Source organism: Myzus persicae, unplaced genomic scaffold (assembly GCF_001856785.1).
Source record: "Myzus persicae strain clone G006 unplaced genomic scaffold, MPER_G0061.0, whole genome shotgun sequence".
NCBI classification, from domain to species: domain Eukaryota; kingdom Metazoa; phylum Arthropoda; class Insecta; order Hemiptera; family Aphididae; genus Myzus; species Myzus persicae.
Genome location: NW_019100537.1, coordinates 375,245 through 392,652, shown reverse-complemented (window position 1 = coordinate 392,652; position 17,408 = coordinate 375,245). Strand labels below are relative to the sequence as shown.

The 17,408-nt window shown below is 32.0% G+C and overlaps 1 protein-coding gene across 1 annotated transcript in view; it reads left to right on the top strand.

Annotated features, from left to right (window-relative positions):
• Positions 1-17,408, top strand: part of LOC111031635 (bromodomain-containing protein DDB_G0280777) — a 38,566-nt gene that overhangs the window by 6,063 nt on the left and 15,095 nt on the right. The window contains exon 2 of the mRNA XM_022311681.1: positions 1,028-1,140. Coding sequence (XP_022167373.1) covers positions 1,051-1,140 — 90 coding nt within the window. The 5' untranslated portion in view covers positions 1,028-1,050. The remainder of the gene's footprint in view (positions 1-1,027; positions 1,141-17,408) is intronic.

Sequence of the window (17,408 nt, the reverse complement as noted above, 5' to 3'; positions counted from 1 at the left end):
TAAATAACTAGTTCACAATATTAAAAAGGAGACAATTATTTGTTTCGACACGCCTACTTCTTAATCAGACTTTTGTTCGGATCAAGATAAGCTTATAAGTATAACCGTACTTTAAAACATAGTCTTAGTTATTTTGTATTTATATATTATAAAGTACCCACAGATGTTGTACATTTATATAAATCAAATTATTTGCAGGATGTCGGTATTGTATTTCTACAATAGCCGAAAATTATTGTTTAAGATAAATTTCCTACTAATTATATCCATTAAACCTAAAATATTTATGTAAAAAAATAGGTAGGTACAAGTACAACACTGTATACTTGTTGTGCTAGTAATCGTTTGATTTCCATGACCAAGACGTGTCCCGTGTTTTCAAGTATGCACCATCATCAGTAGTCTATACAAGTCCTATATACTCCCATTCACTGTCTTTAAAAAAGAACTCCCGTCTCCCGATAACACCAGCATAAGAATTGTGTTTTTTAAAATAAATAACAATATCTCCATAAAAATAAACAGGCGTACGCCATGTCTTTGTGTATTGTCTTTAGAAGGAAAAACATAGGTATTGCAACCATTAGTTATTCCGAACACAATCTAAACGTAGGTACGTCGGGTACAATCACAGTAGTTTTTTTTGTAGTGTTCAAATATATTTTTCTTATTTTATTACCTATATAACCCAATACCATACTTTCATTTATAAAAACTACGATACAGAAAATGACGTATTAATTTACATCGGCTTACACTATGCGATTGGCGTTTAACGCTAGGATTCCGAGATGGGTAATGACACTAGCACGAATATCCTACATAGGAATTTGACAATAGACTGCAAACAGCGTGTTGTAATTATTTAGTTATTGTATTCACATAAATTCCTTCAGTAGGAATAGCCACGATCTATGCGTTTTACAAATATGATGGGAATCATTATTGCTCAATGCTCGTTTGTAATGAACCTTAATATTGTTATACTTGATATACTTAAGCCCAATATAATCTTTGATGTTCACAGGAAATCAAAAAATAAAGATAAAAATGCCGCCTTCGAGGGATTCAATGGCTTACACCAAAGGCCTACTTAACGGACCGGGACAAAATAATTGTTTTCTGAATAGCGCTGTACAGGTAAGAATTTATTGAAAAATAAAACATTTTTTTTTTTAGTTATATGTATAATATATTATCTAGAATCATTTCCAAAAATAGATTTGGTTAGCAAAATCAAATACCTTACCGATTAATCGGTCACAATAAATTAAATCATTATTAAAGTTTCAATCAAATGTTATGGTTAACATAAAATACAATATTTTTTACTCGTTTTTGTATGAATTGTTTGTCAAACATCACGAAATATTTGCCAAAAAGTTGCTTAAGTGTGATTAGAATTTAGAAATATTATTCAAGATGACTTTGAAGTGTATGATGCCAAGAAGGCTCAATATTAATTCTTGGCTATGATTTTATTTGACAAATGACAATGTCTAGCTATAAATTGCTAGTATATATTTATATAGTTCACACTATATGGCTAAAACATATGTGTTTTTTATCGCCTATGTCATTCGTGCAAAACGTTAAAGTTATTATTATTGCATATAGAATTTGTTCGGCCGCCAGATGTTCACTCGCCAATAACTACGATTACATACATATGCGCATAGCAAACAAATAGCTAAATATGCCATCAACGTTTATAGGAAAAAATATATGTATATAATATATTTCAAATTAGTGTTTTTTTTAGTAACCACAAAGTAGACATTCGGTAGGAACAGTAAAACTAACTGCTAAACCTGTGAATAGAAGGAAGTTCTCATGTGGTCATTATACAAGTACAATACGGTTACCGGAAGTAGAATAGCGTCTCTCATATAAACATACCTATATGAAATATATTCCGGTTTGTCTGCCCTGGGATTGAGAAAAAAAGTTGAATGAAACAGGCTCATTTCACTTTGATAACGAAAACGCTGGCGGTCGCGTTCAATAAATTATAAACCAATAGCCGCTGAAATAGTTGCACAGATGTGCCCACATGAAATTAGGTGTTTTATTAATAGCGCCTGAGATAATCTAGTTGATACTAAAATAGGTATACCGTTTAAGAAAATTATTTGTAAAACACATAACGGCTATATTTAGGTATTCTGTTAATCATTAACTAAGCATCACGTTTATTGGTTTTATATATGTTTTTTTTTGCAACCCTGTGTAGTATTTAAATCAATTGTTATTTATTGAATTAAAAATAACTATTAAGTATTTAAGTACTTACTATTCTTCGACTATTATTGAAATAAATAAATAATTTAAAATTTAAAAATTCAACTTAATAATCCGTTTAGTACATAGTAATGCAGTTTATAGAATTATGCCATTTCTTTTAAAATTTTAAAATTATTTTCAGCGTCCATCTTCATTATATGATTATTTATGTAAAATATATTAATAAATAATTTTGAATCCAAACCATTATACACATATTAAATCATTTTAAAAACTAAACCAATTAGAATTTAATGTATTCAAGTTCACCATCACCAGTAAAGTATTAGGTATTTTAATTTTTGTGCATTGGGGTCTGGGGATCATGATAATGGTTGTTGATTTATTGTTGTAAAATCTCATTTAAACAGAGACTAATATAGATTATTCTACTCTGTCCACATTTTTTTTTAAGTAATGAAAAAGTGTATAATAACTAATAAGTAATAAGCATATCATATATTCGTATTATGCTATACAGTATATTATATAGCTACTGATAAAATGTATAATATATGTACTGCATTACAGGGTATTGAACAGGTATAATATATGAATCTTATCCGTCATAAGATAACGTAAAAAAATAACATATAATTTAGTAGTCGTACTATACTGTCTATTATATGCTACCACAGTTTTTCAGTATTTTTAGTTTTCGTTTTTAACATCTACGTTTGTAAGAAAAAAAGATATAAAAATATTACTCTGCGCGATTTTTCACTGATGATGAGGACCAAGGTGGTGTACACCAACCCATAAACGCGAGTATTTAAGGGTATAATTGATAAGCCTATAAAGTATAATTAATATTAAAAAACACCATTCGCCTGTATAATTTTTGTAAAAAGAAAAAATTAATTTTCTTTCTATCTTTTATTGGAATTTTGATAACCTGTTTAATTAAACTACCTAACTAATCTAGATAATTTTTTTACTCCCCGGGGCAAATTATAGAAAATAACGTTTGGGATCACTTGAAACTTGTGCTTAATATGTAAATTCTGATACTATTATAAAACATAATACATATCTTATTTCTTTATACCTTTTTTATATTATAATATGCGAAGTAGCAGACAAGAATTGAGGGCGTGGCATAAGGTAAATTTACAACTATCCATATAAACACGTATAATACTGCTGTAATACTTTGTATTCAAATATTTTACGCACATTTGATGTAATAAATTCTGAGTTATTCGTGTCTACGTATACGTGTGCTGTTTTGCAAATTCAAAGCTGGGCAAGTGTCCAGTAGAAGTAGGTATACCTACATTTTTGATTGATGCATAACATTTTTAAAATTCGTAAGTCATTGCCGTATCCAAATGAGCACGCCTGAATATGGTGTCAGGCGCGCGTATTGATGAGTTTTGGTGATTGAAAAAATATCGTAATGAGAAAAAAAAATTATAATTAGTTTTTGCAATTGATTATAAATGGTAAATGTCCAAAATCAAAAAAAAAATGTGTCAAAAATAATGAAACTAAAATAAGCCATAGTATCTGCCATCACTTACGCATAAGTGCAAGATCATTCTTAACAGTTTTTATATGAATTAAAAATTAAAGTATTATAAATTAAACTGGAACAAAATTAATTAATTATTGACCAATTTTGAGTGCGTATAGGTACTATGTTGTGAATTGTATTTAAACTTTTTCCTGAATAGGTAAATATTGTAAATAGTGTACAGGTACATAATAATATTATATGCGTTGTATATTAAAGCAAACATTTAATAAGAGCCGCATGCCTGTATGACGTGTTAAAATAACATATGTGTAGCAATAAACACACATTAAAGTATTATATAGGCACCTGCTTTTGCGCAAAATAAATTGCAACAATTGCATATAACTTTGTTTTTGCAAATTTTTTCGTTCAAATTCTGAACTAGGTAGGTATCTATGATAAATATAATTAAGTTTGAACACATACAATTTTAAAAACGACTAGTAGGTGCATTGCAATAGATAGTACACTTTTAAGGAATTTCAGAAATGCATAGGCTACTGAAGACAAGTATATTGAACTATTTAAATGTGGTATACTATTTAGTATAAGTTAAGTGTTCTTAATGTTATATACCTAATATAATATATTATACTCAATCATAATTTTTTCGGTGCTTTGAGTAATACTCATGGATGATATCGTTATATCGTTATATAATGTTTGTATTATTTAATTTTTAAATAAGTAACTTAGCCAATGTTTAAAACATCGTGACTGAAACCGTATATTATTATTAATTTGTTAGCTTAAAAATATTGTTTGAAAAAAAAACCATTTAAATTATTTTATCCTCGTAAATTCAATAATGCAATGGTCGTAACCTAGTTACCTAAAACATTTTTTTAGAAAAAAATCATTGTGGTTGACACGGCATTGCACGATGAGTTATTTTTCGGGCGACATGCAGGAAGTAGGAAACACGGTTCGGTGGTTCCGGCCCATTGGGGGCCAGCGTGGTGTGATCCCTAGGGTAGAATGACGTGACAATTGGCCGTTTATATTGCTAACGATTTTATTTTGAAAAAAAAATATAATAATAACAGCAATGATAAAACTCGACGAAGAGTGGAAATCATAAATAGATACATCTCTTAATAGACATGCACTGCAGATGGAGTGGTGGTTAGCAACTATATATAGTGTTGTAGGTAATCCAAAATTTCGACTTACGACCAATGTTCCGGCGTGTGCGCACGCTAACAATGGTGTGCCAAGGAAACAGAAATTATTTTTCTCGTAGGAAAACGTAAGGGTTCCAAGGTGGAAATATAATATATGCTATAATATATTATATAGGTAGTGTGCATTATAAGGGCCCCGTGGGAATGGTTTACCAACCGAGACCGCGTTCATGTATGAGAACCCACGCTCATTACTTTATTTTTACACACCATATAGTTTATTAGCTATAATAATTAATAATAATATGTTTTTATTCTATATTTTTTATAATATGTATGTATAAAGTATAAACTCTATAAACGTTGTCCGTTATCTTCGTTCGGTGTCAATCCGTACACAATCAAGTGGCTTTCAATAGCCGGGAGGGGTAGTTTTACCGTATGTAGCTATATATTATTATTTACTATATACATACATGCATTATGGTGCTATATACTTTGGTGCGTGCCGAAGTGTTTCTTCAACAATATAAACAAGTCTACGCCAGACGACCATTTTTAACATCTTCATAACCCAATGGCTAATATAATAATCATAAACATATCGTTATTAATGAGCCATAGAAAATTATAACTTCAACATTTTTAAATAATGGCTATATTCACTTATTAGATTATAGTTTATAACACTTGTATTGTATATATATATACTTAAATACTTAATTTAAGACTTAAACATTGGTTTTACTCATTCTAATTATAAATGTATGAAGCGTTACACAAAATATTTAAAATGTATACCATGATTTGATATATTGTAATCATAAAGAATTAAATCTTACTGTGGGTTGTACGTAGCACGATAATTATTGGAATAATATTTGATATTTATATTACTACAAGGTTTGGTAGAAAACCCAAAAGAATATGTATACCACTATATACTGATATATAATAGAAATGTAACCTATGCTATGATGTGATTTGGTATATAGATTATTATATGATAATTCATTTGATTGTTTGTTTTACATTTTATATGAACTGTTATGAAATATTTCGTATAAGTTAATCGCTATTATGCGCTATTATTGAACAAATGTTTTTGACTTTTAATAATATTTTATGTTTATAAATAATATTAAATTAATATTTAATGCATTTTGTTTATATATACTTAATTTGTGTGGCAATAAAAAAACAATAACTATCACATATTTAAATGTATGGCCAATAAAATTAGACTCATGTAACTATATTGCAAAACATCAGAATATAATATTAAATATCATACCTTATTTTTTAACGTCTTGTAATACGGATATAAATTAAATTTATCGTAATACTATATGTTCGACAAAAATATATAATGAATTTTATTTGTTACTGTAAACACAAATTATGTCTTATAAATTATAAGCCAGCAATTGTTTAGACTTAAAATTATATTACATATTCGTGGGATGTTGTATAGTTTAGCATGCGGCTACTGGTTTTGGTATACTTTCTATAACCCGTTATGCGGCTGAATACAGTGGGCTGTTGAATTATATTTGGATGGATGTAGGTTGTAATTTACCGAAACTTAAGTAATGTATTCTCATAAATATTGTAGGTATACGTCTAAAATTTAATTTAATTTCGATAACTTAAAAAATATTTTTAAGTACTCATTATTTATTAAATAGTACATATGATTAACAATTATTTAAATTTAATAACTATTAGTTTTTAAATAAAATCATGTTTAAACGTTTAATATTTTTAATTCAAACATGATAATTTATTTAATATATTCATATTATTAATTATTACTTATTTTATCCATTCAAACTTAATTGAGTGAGAACCTCACCGATATTTCGATGACATTTAAAAGATTAAAATTAAAATAATAATTACATTTCAGCCATCTGTACAAATTGGACAGAAAATCTTACTAACTCCACAAGAAAGCAAAAGCATAAATACATAATTATACCAACTGGTAACTGCAATTTGCTTTTTAAGTATGAGAAACATCCACAACAGGTGTATTATCTTATCTATTGTTCACAAGGTTTGCTCACACATATATTAACCCGGGAAAAAGTGTCTTCACTAAAAGTCCCACCTGTATCCTTGGCGGTGTGTAAAGCAAGCTACCGATGCGTGACACCCTGCGTGTAACTCTTAATCGTTTCCTGTGTATTCATTAATACCGAAATTTATGTTTTTCTCTTTTTCTCCTTAAAACCTGCACATCCATATCGAATCACAGTACAATCTTTTCAATGATTTAACGAATTAAGGACTAGATTATATCGTTTTGCTATCCATTTTCAGCCAAATACAGTATTTTCTCTGTAGTGTTCGATCTGCACACGGCTGATATTATTTGCATCTTAAACTGGTTTTACCAACGCGCACGCCTTACGGCGCAGGTCAAGCTTGTGTTCAGCTCGTGCCGTGCTGAGGTCAAATAAACAACCCGGGCCTCGCCTGTAATATATACAACCTATTCTTGGTGTGATTTCCAGTCGCCTAAACAGCAGCAGTGGTTTTTATATTATTTATTTAATTTAAATGCTCTTACAACCAAGTTCAAAAACGTTCGTGGACCTTGATTTTATTATTATGATTTATTAGATTGTTTGTAATTTTACGAATTTTTCTACTCGCCATCTTTCAGCATATTTTGCACCATTCTAAATGTTTGATAAATTAAGTCAGTATTCTATAAAAGGTGCTATCGCTGTCTATATAAATGTTAAAAGAATAGTTGTGGATACACACTTTTTCAATTACACCATTATAAGTCCTACATCGTACTTGAAAGAATGTTATATACCAGCTGTATACGTTTGTTAATAGAGGACAATCAAAATTCGAACAGTGGTAGATTCTGATCGTTGTAAATAATGATTGCCCGGAATTAAGACAGATGAGGTATTAAAATTGTTGTGGAGTCGTGAACCTTAGCATCCGGATTTTAAATAGAGAGTGAGATAGATTTGAACACGTGACGGAATGATAGTGGTCATCGAGGTCGAATCCACAGCATTCGGAATTTCGGATGTGTTCAGTACGTGATCGTATTGAGATCGATCATCATTGTTTAATTCAACGACTTGCTCGTCAGCATCGTTTCTATGTGATTCTGTATAAATATTTGGTTCTACAACATCCATGGTCCAGAAAAAAACGTTCCGAGGTTTAATGGCGCCCAGCATATTAACTTATATTTAATTTTGCCTAATCTACCTTGAATTCAGCATGAACAAGAGTATATTATGATATATGTAATGTGTTTACGATTGATTTTGATTAAAACACGAGGGAGACCAGCGCTTAACCCAGATTAGAAAATGATTGTTATTTTTTATTCATATGAATATTTTTGCTGAGTATGCAATAGGCCCTGCTTAGTATAGGAGAAAGGTCGTAACTGGCGGTGCCGTCGGCACAAGCTAGAAGAACTGTAAATATGTTACCGTCATATACGCAACCTTGGAAATTATATTCGACATATGAAAGAGACAACCAAATGACTATCATAATAATTTAGTCAGAAGTTTGTACATATCATATTTTTAACGAGTATGTGCGTTTTATAAACCTACATTGCGTGTTAAGATACTAGGTACATATTACATGTATTAAGATGAATACCGGCTGGCGTCGTAAAATAACCACGCGATCAGTTGTTGAAATCGATTCTGGGTAACTTTTTTGTTGTTGTTTTTGTCTTTCATCGTCTTTGCCTTGGTAGTTGGAAACGTATTTTATTATAACTTGTGGTTTCGCCCGTTATTTGAAATCGGAAACCCTAAGCGTGCCTTGGAGCCTATGCATTTATATTATTGTATATCTATGTGGCAGAGGGGCGAATGCTGTCCATATGTTGTTCATATATATGATATATATATATAATATGTATAAGTGCATATGTGGTGAGTGTGAGTGCGCGCGCATTGTGCAGGTGTGTTCAACAAAAAATACGAAGGAGGGTTCCTTGGATAGTTATTATATTAAACCAGCGTGAAATGGTTTTCGGGCACCAACTACCTGTGTTTGCTGTAATAAATAAGGGTGGAACGAGGCCGACCCTGAGCTGGTAGAGACGTAGAGTTGGGCTTGTGTTTGGACAAAATACTACATTTCTGCTCAACAATTATGTGATGGACATTTGATGGTAGGTACCTATTTCAACAATACTCCTCTTTCTTATTTATCTGTATTGTTATTTTATTTTATTAGTATTATAAAAATGGTTGTTAGAGCAGTATTTAGTGTTAGAAAAAATAGGTTTAGATATTCAAAAATTTAATTTATATAGGTGTATATTAAATCTATTTATTGATTATACATAATTTACCATAGATTGAGATTACCAAAAAATTGGAAATAAACAAAAAGATAAATATATGCAATAAATATGTATATCAACTTCATCTTGAAAATACTAGCTACCTATATATGTATTATAATCACTGGTTACGTTAGTATGAAAACTATCCAAATCTTTAGTTAATTTGTGTATATACTATTCCTGCAGTATATGCTCCGTATAAATATGTGCGTGTTTAGAACCAAATTCTCGTTGCCTTATTTGTTCGGTCTCATAATTATTAAATAAACTGTTTATAATATATATCTTATTACATAATTATTATTAGACTAGGTCTTGTATTTTTTTCGTACAAGAAACTCCACAATTTCGTGAACAGAGTAAATCGAACGGTTGAAAAAACTACGCATTAATATGGTATTATTTCAGCCTCGATCGCGTGCGTGTTAAGCCACGATAGACGGACATATTATAATTAATTTTAGATATAAGCATCGTTTTTTGATTCGACAATCGCTATAAACAACTGTATCATTATAGATAATATAATATTTGAAACGAGGACGACGCGTATGGTTATAGCTTAAAATGGAATATTATTTGTTCCTATATATATATTATATTTTATGTGTATATATATATATATATATATACATATAAGCTCGTTCATGTTCGATAGTAATATATATTTTGTTATTACTATGGTCTCGATTGACTGCCAAACGCTCGCTATAATATTGTACCAACTCCCGTGAAGTCGAATAAAACATTTAATTTTTTTTTCTGGGAGTGTAAACTGCGGACTGTTGCGACTTTTCCCGGTAGACAATGAAACACTGGCGTCGAAACGTAAAACGTTCGAGGTGTGGTGACAATCGCGAATGTGTTATATGGATAATATTATAATATCGTATGCACCGTCCCGCCGGACGTCGCTTATCATCGCATGTATCATATGTAGTGGCGTCAGGTCGTTTGGCGCCCATGAAATGCTGACGCCGAGGAGTGGTTGTCGGTATTGTCCGACGAATAGTTTGCCTTTTTTTTGTCGACAAAGATGGTATGAGAAATATTAACTATTAAGTATTGAGTGTTTAGATGGAAAAAAACAAACAACGATAAAATTTCGTTATGCGTATGGTCGTATAGGTAGGTATTAATATAATATTCATCGTATACGCATCCCAATCCCGTTTCGGTAGGGTGTCGCAGCTATTTGGACACTAATGGTTTCAAACACTGCCCGTTTTGGACACTTTAATGTCCCTCGTTTGGGAACCAAAAATGTAATGATTCGTGACATGTTTAGTTAGGTTGACCGCCTTAAGGCTTAAACTTATATATTATAATATTATATATAGGCAGAAAAAAAAATTTGTTCATTTTTATATTCAAGCCGATTGGTTTATTTTTAAACCTACCTATTCGTTTTTAAATACAATTTCAGTTTTAAAAGTAAAACCGCTCTCTGTGTCCAAATGATGGGTTATTATATTATGTATTAAATATATATTGATATAGTGCCCCATCGGCATATTAAAATTGTCAATGTAAGTGATCATACAGGCTACAACTTTTTCTCGAGTAAAATTATCATATATGGTGTAGCCTAAACCACTTACTCCCGTTTCACTGTTACATTATAATAATATACTCATAATATTATACACACGCAAACGCGAGTACGTAGCTCAACCTGTTGCAGCAGTTTACCCGTGACAACAGCGAACACGCTCGTATCCGATATCGTAAAATCGATGTCCGAGAGAGTAAAATAATTATTATATACACTCCGCACATAAAATTATGTATTCGGATCGCGCGTATAGTATATGTTAAGTCACATTGATTATGATTTTTCTATAAAAAAAAAAAAATGGATCTTAATGGAGAAACGCAGATGCGTATTATAAAGGAAGAGGAAAAACTTCAGCACGCGACCAGTTTCCTGGTAACAAGGGTATATTAAATAATATATGTATACGGTGTCTGCAGTATGTACCAATAGTGTACTGGCCTATAGCACGCGTCACTCGTTTCGGATTTATGGACGTCCATTACAAACGTGCAGACAACTAATACATGGCTAAGACGAGGTATATAATATTATTATACTACTCAATAATAACACAAGAGAATTGTTATGATTAGGAGATTAAGTGCACAATAACATTTCGACTCGGGGGCCATTAACGCGAATGACAGATCAGACGTTTGACGTCGTGCGGCGGCGAACCGGACCACTTACCTATATATACATATATATTCTTATTATGTTCATGATTTTTTTGTTCTTTGTTTTCGCTCAGCAACAATATTATCGAAACGAGTTTATATAAGGCATCAACCCAGCTCCTCCGAGTACTCTGGTCTGGCGTCATCGAGTGACGCTAGTCGGGGGTGGTAATTTTAAGCGAATATAATAATGTTAGAGTTGTATAGAATATAGATTATATACGTCGTCATATGAGAGTGGTCAGTGCAAATCGATTATGTCAAAACGCTATTTGTTTTTACAATATCGTAAGCGCTATTTAAAACTAAAGAAACAATCGTGTTTTCCATCACAGTTTTAACATAACGTTTATGCCAATTGCCAGTTACACCTATAATATATTATGTTATATACCTATAAGGCTATAAATTTAAAAACATTTTTTCTTTTAGTTATTGGTAGGTAATGTATAAAACTATAATGTATACATTTATACATCATATTATACTCATATATGTTAACCTCGACATTTAAACGACCGTACAGAGATTGGAAATGAATCGCGTTTCGCACTAAGTTGCTTGGCACACAACGCACATAACGTGATAATAATATGGTAATTTATAAAAAGTGACGATATATTGCTAGCGGGCATGTACATGGAAATATTTATTCATAATTACTGTGTCGCCATGAAGAAATTCAATAAAAATTAACAGCGTTTATAGATTAATATATTTTGGAAATAAAATGATAAATCGTTGTATTTATCCAAATCACTAGTATATTAACTATACTGTTTAGTGTATTCAAAATAATATGTTCACTTTTACTTCATGCATATTATCGTATTTTTCCTAATATAACTATGATTTCAAAATTTCGAAATCAATAATTTATTATATTATTCTTTGTTTGAAACGTATTTAAATAATAAAAGTTTTGATACTAAAAAAAATGTGTATTATAAAATATATTATACGAGTAGATTTTATAGATAAAATGAGTATTGCCAAATATTTAATTGATTAATTTAATTTAATTCGCCAAATTATTGCATATTTTATTATAATTAAGTTTGTATTGAGTATATACAAAATAAGAAAATACCAGCTATTATTATTTTAACGGATCCATATACAAAGAAATCGAATTTTTAATTTTCTCATTTTACTCTAATATTCTAAAGTGATCACAATCATAAAATATACTATTCAAAGTTTCACCAAAATAAATTGGTGATTGACACCTACAAATTATAAATACAAAATTTAAAAAAATATATAATGTTTTTCTGAAAGAAAAATGTTATCCCATAGTATAATCATTGTTCGGGAAAAACAATTCAAAATGAAAACAATTAAAACAAGTATAACAAAAGTGATTAGAAAGTTATAAAAAAACAAAAAGATTACACCATAATGTAAGGAAAGTTGCGCTGAAAGCCAGCAGCCGTCGTTTGGTTAAACAAAATTGACGGAATAAAGGTTTTTACATATAATTTTGAAGGCGACCTAAATACAGTATAATACTCGGTAATTAATTTTGTTTCGTTTACCTATACTAACTAAAACAATAATAAAATTGTCCTTACAAGTCGAATTTTAAGGCCGATATATTATTATTGTGTATTATAATTAAAACGAACCTTCGAATTAATTTTTTCACCAAGAACAATCTATTGCTTTGTTTACACAGTTTCACACATACTTGGCATTACGAGTATGCCGGGGTATACGGCGAAAATAATTAAGCAGAACCACTATATTATAATATGTAGCATGATCATGGCACTCGTTGTTTAATGTTTATATTTTTCTGAAGTCCCTACGTCGCGTTGTACGCGTTGACCTTCTGTGGCGACGTTTATGTTTGTGTAATATATAATCGAGTTTTGTCGAATTACAATATAACGTATACACCATTGTATACTCTTCAGCATATGATACACATTATTATTATATTATTATTTACATTTCAATATATGCGTTTCGAGTGCATGTAATGTAAGTTTCTTTTCATCGCGCACGCGGCGACTGTTCAAAACACGAAAGAATCGTATACATATATATATATATACTATATTATTATATTATATACTGTGTCTTTTGTTGGGAAATTAGTCTGAGGAGTAATTAAGGAGCCCCGGAGACACGTGCGGCAGTGGCACCGAACGCTGTACGCTGTTGACGTCCACCGTCGACGTCTCCTCTCCCGCTCTCGATCTTCAGTCCGACGACTCCGTATTATCTATTCGCTCCAATCCTTTCGTACCTCCACCATTATAACAATAAACCGGTTTTTCTTTCGTAAACCATGTACCTACCTGGTATACCTAGCTGTGACGACGATGACGACGACGACGACGACGACGACGGTGGCTCGAGGAGCTCTCGCGCGCGCGTGCAGTGCGTATAATATACGAGCTCGCGCGCGCCACTCACGCTCCTCACGTCAGGATCGGAATAGAGATTAACAGTACATACGTATACTTAGGTATTATTATTATTATTCACTCGTCGGCGTATACTAACCGTTTTCCGACGCGTCGGCTTATGTGTATTAAAATCCCCTTCGTCGACGGCAAATCGGCGCTGCAGCAGTGGCGTAGTCTGTGCGTACACACTATTGCTGCTATATAGTTATTATAATTTTCTGTACATGCGCCTGACGCGTTCGACAACGCGTAAGTCGTCGTCACGTTTTCTCTTATGTATATCAGATTGCTCTCGGTCTGTACAGCATGGCGCCCTTGAACCCGGTTTATTTATTATTTTTTTTTTTTTTTAAGGGTACGCCGCGGGAGTTTATATATTACACATTTAACTGAAAGATCAACTAAAGTATATTTTTCAATTTCCCCTCTCTAAACCAAATATTTTTCTTGAAAAACTATATACTTGAACAGTAAAAAAGTTGATGTTATAGTGTTATGTACTGCACTTCGCTACTAAAAACAAAACGGTCATGTTTCGAACTAGTCAAGTTGAAATATTTTATGAGTGTGGAAAAAATTCTATCCGTACAAGAAGACTTAAGAATTTTGTGTCAAAAATATAGATAATTAACTCGTCCATTTTCGAGATATATTGTATAGAAATATAGATCATATTATATATAGATGGCGTTAACTTTAAAAGATATACACATTAAAAGCAGTCCATATAATGCGTTTAACATATTATATATATTATAAAATATTTGTTGTTCATACCATTAATTGGTTATAATTTCAGAATCACAAAGTACTTAAGCCCCCGGCAGTAACATTCCATTTGTTTCTTATTAAATAATAACACAAAAATCGATATTTTCAAACTTCAACTCCGGAGTACCCTCCTTAAACGGAAAATCTTCCTACGATTGAGATTTTGTATAATATTTATTTAGATTTGTTTTTTTTTTGGCGCCATTAATTGGATGACCGTTGTTACAGACCGCAGATACGTGTATGTATATATAGTGGTAGCGTAGGCGACAGATATAGGTAGGTACGACGCGCGTAACGATATTATAATATTATATTATGTAGGATCTTTCCGGTCACCACGCACTACTGCGCCCGCCCTCGGAGATCAATATTTGTCGCCCGACACCCGGGGGGAAGCTGCAGAGTAAAAAATACAAGACAACGAGTGGAGGCTGGCTCGGCGGCATTATTAAAGTGGTGGTCGTCAACGCGTACCTACGCTCCTGAGATTCGACTCAATTGTGCGGTGACGGAGGAGGACAGAGATTACGCGCCGGCGACTTTAACGACGACCGCGGCGGGACCACGCGTGTAATAGCCGCGTGCTTCCGGTCGAGGGCAACGTCTGCACTGCAGGGTTATTATAATCTCGACATATAATAAACAGTAATAATATGCTACCCGTGTACTCACCCGAAAAGTCATTAACCGTCTCAGTTACATACATCACACTTAGTCGGGTTCGTTAAAGAGTAAATACTGAGTCTAGTGCCAGTCAGTGGAGGCCGAAACTTTTATAACTTTCGAGGCACAATTTTTTTTTGGTTTATTTATATTAGTTACTAAATGTATGTATCTTTTACCATGAAGAAATTTAAAATATAGTAGTTATATAATTAAAGGCAAATGCCAACACAAATGTTTTCTTATATACCTATTTATGTTATAATCCTGGACGATCTAAGCTCAAAAAACTATCAGCTTCAGTAGTATAAGAAATCCCTACTTTCATATGTAAAGAGGTATGCTGTAGCTGTCTCTTACGGAAAATAATTTGCTAAACATAACTAACCGACAGCCACATTGGCGTTTTAACCCAGTAGTGCAATTTCAGGGAGCTCTTCACCAATCACCTCTCTCTTACATTATATATAATCACTAAAATTTGATTGAACCATTTTATCTCTAGACTAAATTGCTTATGCAATTACCATCAGTTATTTCTGTAATAAAAACTTAACATTATAGAATGGGTGTTATCGCTTCTCCACGATAAAGAAATTTCACGAAATTAAATCTTTTGGCCGAAGAAATGTGTCATACGGATAATAAATTGAACTCCGTCCAACGAGAAACCGGTCTTTTACGATTTTGCGTATTATTGCTTGTGTAATATATTATTATGACGTATATTGTGTTTACGTATGTATAATGTATATATGATATTATTATATACGGGTTTTAAAACGGTGTTTATGTTTGATGGATAGTTCCTGCTTAGTGCTTTCCAAGCTGTATATGTTAATGATTAAGCGAACGTCACTTACACAGTTTATACCAACGATATGGGATTAATTAATTATATTAAAAATATACATATTGCCAGACTTAATGTCAGCGTTATAAATTATAATAAATCGATTATCGACTATTATTTATATCTGCATTTACTACGTTTTGATAGATCGTCAACATTATAAAATGCGTATTATGTATATACAATACAGCCACATTGCACATGGTACCTTAACATTTCTTCTGCTTCGATCGGCGCGTAACAGCAGTGAATACGAATTTTAATAACCGCGTACAAATAACTCGTAAGTGGAAAATATTTGATGATATAAGTACTTATATTGAGCTCAACACAACATCATATTATTATGTAATTAGGTAGGTCGTAGGTGTTTATTGTTACTATACGTATAATAATAACCTATCGTGTAACTCAATTAAATCAAGCGTCTCCCCATGATTATTTTTTATCCTATTCATACGTAATTTCATATTAAGCCCCCCCCCCAAGGAAATTAATTTAGATACGCTATTGATACATGGTGGTGATTGGCGATTGTTGTATAACTGATTAATAACAAGCCTACCTATATTTTTGTTTGATAATAACTATTGTATTTTACTATATACACTATATTGTACACAATATTTTCACAGTATCTACAATCGGACGTATTTGACCCCCCTCCCCCTCCAGCCCCCCCAAACAACAAGAAATCGAACTAGAGATACCATTATGTCATCGCAGTATTCGTTTTCCCTCTTTTTAACATTTCATTATTTTGCCAAAACTTCAACGAGATTTTCTTCGTACGCAATTTATAATTACGCAATCAAATCCATTTACACCGAATAATCGTGTGTTCGGTTAAATAATGTCAATAAACCGGAATAATAATAATATCACATTATGAAAAACAGAACGATCGGTTTAAACGAATCGAACAGTGATTTTCGCATGCTGGAAAATGGAAGTATACTGCGGCAGAGGTACCTGCCGTTAGTATTCGGAGTAATGGAATAACGCGAATTCGCGCCGCGCGTACCATCGTTTTCGATTCGAACCGAATCAATCGATTGACTAACCGTGTGTACCTTATATATTATTATTATGCCGTGCGCGCGACGAGTACCTCCCGATAAAGTTATTTAAACTCTTTACAGCGGCTACCGTGGTGCGCGTTTAGCGGAATTCGTGTTTGATCAATACACGCTCGTTACGACACTATAAC